Here is a 6,000-nt window from a genome sequence, read left to right as displayed (position 1 = left end):
GCCATGAAAACCAAGAAGAAGAAGAAGAAGAAGAAGAAGAAGAAGACACCCGCCTTATGAAAACAGAATCGTGCAACACGTGGATATGTATGGCATAGAGGCAAACGTTTTCTGATAACGTACATGATTAAGTTTCTTTTTTGACCAGTACTTTTGTGTTCAGGCTTAATCTGTTGCAGAAACAGCCCGTGCCTCATAAGCGCCCGTCAGAGGTGCACAAATCGGTGTTAATCGACATCACGCAAATCTACGAACACATGACAATTCTCATGTCAAATAGTATTAGATTAAATAACCATGGCTCGAAGAAGCGAAGACGACAGGACGGAAATTGAGTCGCCAAACACGCAGCAGATCGTACCGGTTGTTTCGCACGTTAGTGATCTGATCGATTTGGACCCGCACTCGGAGCTGTTCCTCGAAACTCCTCCGCCTGATGTTGTGTGTTCTATCAATGCATGCTTTGATCAGTTCACCAGCACCTTGGAGGGTAGAAGAGATACTTCAGTCCACAAATCTTCTTCGGACAGGTAAAAAAAGAAAAAGAAAAAAAGAATGGAAATGGAAACTAGACGGCTGTGTTGCTTTTAATCGTCTTTGTAAATTCCCCCTGCGGTCAATAATTTTTTATCCCTTAAGCTAATCTTTGATAATCAAAATTACAGATTTAAACATTTTTTTTACTGTGAAAACAATTTCTTCATGCCTTAAAACAGCTTGAATGTAACTCTTGCTTCATTTAGTATAAGCAGAGTTATTGAAGGGATAACGTTAGTTCACCCAAAAATGAAAACTCATAAAGGTTTGGAACATCTTGAGAGTGAGTAAATGATGACAGAATTTTAATTTTTGGGTGAACTATCCCTTCAACATGCAAATTAGTCCAAGAATCTACTCAGTCACACCAGCTCGGACTGCCTGACATAACAAATCTTTCATACACATTTTTAAAAGACAATTTTTTGGTCTTCAGCCATTTTCATAATTTTTCTTGTTTCATACAAGGTAAAGCATTACATTATGCAATTAACTTTTTTCAGAATAGATGTTTTTATACATTTCTTATTTCTTGTAATTACATTCAATGAGTCATAAAATATTAAGTCTTTACAAAAAAAAAAAAAAAAAAACTCAAAAGAGGGCTTAATAGACTTCGCTTTATGTAAATGAAACTTCCCAAAGAGAACTATTTACTTCTAATGTGTTGTCATTTGTAGTTGAACCAGTATAAAAGTCCAAGAAGAAGATCAGAGGGTTTCAGGTTGTGTTGCAAAAAGCATTGTGGTGAGTAGAGTTGTCAAAAGTACCAACTTCTGTACCAATCGGTACTGAAATCTTTAAAAATGTGACGCTTTGAGCGCTGTTGAGCGGATTCGTTAACACCTCTGATTGGCCATTGTGTTCACGGCTCATCAGATACGTCTGTGATTGGCTACAATGATCAACACACGGGAGCGTTTAAAAGCACACGGAAGTGTTTGAATTTGAAAGCAGGAGCGTTTGAAAGCCTTTTAAACACTCCCGTGTGTATCTGTATAAGTCATTGATGACTATTTACAACGTTTTTGAAACATTGATCATTGAAGCCAATCACAGACACATCCGATGAGCCGTGAACACAATGGCCAATCAGAGGTGTTTACGAATCCACTCAACAGTGCACAAAGCATCACATTTTTAAAATGTCAGTATTGACTTGGTACTGAAGTCGGTACTTTTGACAACTCTAGTGGTGAGATGTCTTTGAATTTATTAAAAGCATTGCAAGGATAATGTCTATGCAATATTTTGAAATGAACTTCTTTTATTTTATTGGGCAATAAAAACTTATTACTCTTTGACCATATTTTATCAATAGAGGCAACTGCTTTTGGGTAACGACTACGACTTTGAGTGAGACTCTTTCTTATGTGAAAATTGTTACATTTATTGTCCAAAATATTAATGCCTCCAATAAAAAGTTTTGGGATCTGCCCAACAATTGAGTTATAATGGAGATGTTGGGTAACGCTTTAGATTACAGCCCGGAAAGTACTGCGTAATTACAATGTATAGCGTAACTTCGAGTAATTATATTGTACCTATAATGTAAGTATGTGTAAGTATAGGGGAACAATATGTATAGTCTGGGGAAAAAAGGGGTAACAACCAGGAAAATAACAAATTATTTATACTGTAAGTATTTTAGAACTAAGGGGTACTTAAACTATTATCATAGACAACAATCTTACGTTTGGGAGCAATTTAGCGAGAACATACACTGCACACCTTTTTGTAATAATAGTGTACATATATAAAGGCTTCCGGGGTAGGCTACATATCAGTGCATTTACACAGTATTTTGGTTTTATTGCAAAAGTGCACCAATTGAGGTGTTTCAAGGCAAGTAAAACTACAATATTGCATTTTTTTAATACTCTTGTATCATGTAGTTAAAGGGTAAATACAATTGACCCTTCGCAAAGACCCGCCCCCCTTAGTTACTGTTGCTTTGTCCGACAAGCCGTGGCACTGTCACGCCACACGCAGTGAAAAATACATAGCGGAGCAAAGAGGATACTGACAACATGTTGACAGACAAGACAAAGGAGGTTACTTATGATATTAAACAAAGTCCCAGCTTTCAAACTGTGTAGGTTTTTTTTTTTTTTTTTTTTTTTTAATAATTCAAACAATAAAAAACGTTTTGTGGCTCTTTAGTGTGTCGTGACCATGGTCGTGACAGATCGCTGTATCGCCTCAGCTCAAGAGGCTTGTAAACCGGTCATCTCTTCCTACTAGTTCATTTATAGCATCAAATAAACATGAATGAACATGAGAAGGAATGTTGTTTCAAACGCAGAAAGACATTAATACACACAATTTTTTGAGTTTAACTCCACCGAGGTTAATCTTCTAACTCCTGACTGCTTTGTCGGACAAAATGGCAGATTCGGCGTTCTGATTGGTTAGATCACTTGTCAATCAAACTCCTGGCGAAGGGTCAATTGAACATGTATACACACAATCTGATATCACTTGGAAACCTTTTTTTGAAAAACAACTTATTTCAAAACAGATTTACAACACGTCTTATTCGTTTCTCTTGCTTGGCTTCCTCCTCATCCTGTTCCTCTTCTACTTTTTCTTTCTTCAAATTCTGTATGTATTATAAGAAAATACAGTACACCCAGAAATATCCTCACCATTTACTCATCTTTTACCCTCATGCCACCTGAGATGTATATGACTTTCCTTGTTCAGATGAACAAAGTTTTTTAGAAAAAAAAAAATCTCTGGGAATGCTTTATAATGCAATAACATGTGTTCCAAAAAGTCGAAGCATTATGCAGCACACACAGTAATAACTACAGTAATAACTACAGTAATCCATACGACCCCAATGGATGAATCAATGTCTTCTGACATGAAAAGATAAACTCCGAGAAACTCAAGCGAAAAGTCATGCGAATGTCGGATGCCGTCCGTTTTTTTTTTTAATTTATTTTTAAGTTGGCTTGAAAAAGCCAACTTACTGAAATGCTTCTTAAACTTATTCTTCTGAGACTAAAATTTCTGACTCTAACTCCTCCTAGAGCTTTTACTCTACAAACTCCAAACTCAGGTCAGACCTTCAAACTGTTCTGACTTAGTGTGCTATATCTTTTCTAACTGATCCGACTTACGGTTTTCCTAAAAATGACTGTTAAAGCTCTGAAAAATCCCATTGACTTTCATTTACAGAATGTTCAAATGAGCCAAGACTTTCAAACTCCAACTGTCAAAATTCAAATTTAAACTATGGAAGCCCATTAGACTAAAAAACTCAATTAGACTCAAGTGCCATTCTATGTACTATTTCTAATCCAATAAACCCATCTATCTATCTATCTATCTATCTAGAGCCACCCCAAATACCTTAGCAACTGCATAGCAACACCCTAGCAACCACCCAGAGTACCCTAGCAACCACATAGCAGCACCTTAGCAACCACCCTGAGTACCCTAGCAACCTCGTAGCAACACCCTAGCAACTACCCCAAATACTTTAGCAACCACATAGCAACACCCTAGCAACCAACCAGAGTACCTTAGCAACTGCATAGCAACACCTTAGCAACCACCCCAAGTACCCTAGCAACCGCATAGCAACACCTTAGCAAACACCCCAAGTACCCTAGCAACCGCATAGCAACACCTTAGCAACCAACCAGAGTACCTTAGCAACCGCTTAATCAGACGTAACATTACAACTTGTATCGGCACAAAAGGATGCAAATGCCAGTGAACTTTAAGTTACGCGCTATAGCGAGAGAGAAGAGAGAGCGCGTGCTTTCATGACAGCGTGATGAATAACGGGTAAGGACAGAATTTACTGTAGATTTCTATAAAGTTCTCAGTATAATGCCATGTTTATGGCAGATCTGTACTTTATTTTAATCACATTATTAAGTGATTCCATAAATCGCTTGCGCGTTTTCTAAGCCATATGCGAATTATGCCATTGAACAAATATGACGAAAAATGCACTGCTGCATTAGTATAACATCAGTATTTTTATTTTATTTTATTTTTTTAAAGAAACATCTAAAAGCAATATGACCATCTCAAATAACTCAGTCAATATCAGGCATTGCATTTGAGCATGAAACTAAACACTGATATGTAGCGCATTCAGCATCTTAATAAATGTTGATATCCCGACCCAACGCATCCTGTATTAGATTAATCAGATATAGCTATTATAGCTTTCATCTGCAAAGGTTTGGGAATGCAAATGTTAGCTTGACTGAAAATGTAACTCTGATTGTTTTTTAAAAAGTGCAACTAATATTTCAGCAATATTTTGGATTCAATTTGCACTTTCTGATCAACCAAAATGTTATTTTACAATATGAAAATCATTGATTATTGCTAAATTAATTACGAATAGAATTAAAAGGATATTTTCAGCACAAGATAAAAGCTTGGCGCTGGACAGCTTGCATTGAACTGTATTTTCATCTATCTTGTCAAAGTGAAACTAGACATCACTACGTGACTTCAAGGCCATTCTCTCTCTTCTCGCGTCTTTTGACGCATGCTGTGAAAAGCTAAACAATCGGAGCTCAGGGCGCCGCCCAAAGTGCTACTATAACCAATCAGGAGAAAAAAGAAAAAATACATATCGATCATCGCTGTCACGGTCGAGTACTCGAGTACTCGGTTGCTGTTGCACATCCCTAGTAGGGATGGGCGATATTATCGTTTGCGATAAATACCGTTGAAAATTCTCCTCATGATAAAAATTTGTCTCCTCGCGATAATTACGATAAGTCTAGTTGTTGACTTATTTCGTGCGCGACCGATTCACTGTTCATGTGTGGAGTTAAAACAAGCATGACGAAAGACGTGAGGCTGAGGAGCAGCTTGTTGTTAAGCGAAGAGTTCCCTTCACAATTTGGAACTGGTTTGGTTATAGAAAATCAGATGTGGAGCAAACTACGGTAATCACTATAAACAAATGTTCAATGAATGAGCCGTATGTCATTCACGCCATCATCACCCGGGTTTTGATAGCGCGCGAGTGCAGGTGAGACCTGAACATCTCACATTGCTACTGTTTAAACTAAACTCATTTAAACCTTGCCAGTTGCCACTTTAAACATTCAACTGTAAGACGCAAAAGAGAACTTGCGCGCGCTGTGAGGAGATTTATGTGTACTCATCCGAAGCGCGTACACGGAGAGCTGCGTCAGATATATTTTGTAAACTATCTGAAGACATAGTTAGGATTGTTACTTTTTGATACAGTTAGGGCTGTTACGGTCGGCATGACAATCGCGCGACATTATATATATATATATATATATATATATATATATATATATATATATATATATATATATATATATGAGGTCGCGTTAACTGTTGTTGTTTTTTAGCAATGACGGAAAAAATATGAAGGCCGTCCGTCAGATTACTGAGGCTGATGTAGCTTGTAAATGTAATTCCCACCCCTGCCCAGTAGGTGGTGAGCGC

General features: G+C 37.4%; 1 protein-coding gene across 2 annotated transcripts in view; it reads left to right on the top strand.

The window, feature by feature from the left end:
* Window positions 1–6,000, top strand: part of pho (phoenix) — a 37,619-nt gene continuing 31,619 nt past the window's right edge. The window contains exon 1 of one of the 2 annotated variants that reach the window (XM_048210313.1): window positions 1–530. In XM_048210313.1, the coding sequence (XP_048066270.1) occupies window positions 298–530 (233 nt within the window). In that variant the 5' untranslated portion in view covers window positions 1–297. The remainder of the gene's footprint in view (window positions 531–6,000) is intronic. The other variant, XM_048210314.1, reaches the window with a different exon arrangement.

Source organism: Megalobrama amblycephala, linkage group LG12, assembly GCF_018812025.1.
Source record: "Megalobrama amblycephala isolate DHTTF-2021 linkage group LG12, ASM1881202v1, whole genome shotgun sequence".
Taxonomy (NCBI): Eukaryota; Metazoa; Chordata; class Actinopteri; order Cypriniformes; family Xenocyprididae; genus Megalobrama; species Megalobrama amblycephala.
Note: the sequence above shows the minus strand (reverse complement) of the source record. Positions and strands in the feature narration are given on the sequence as shown.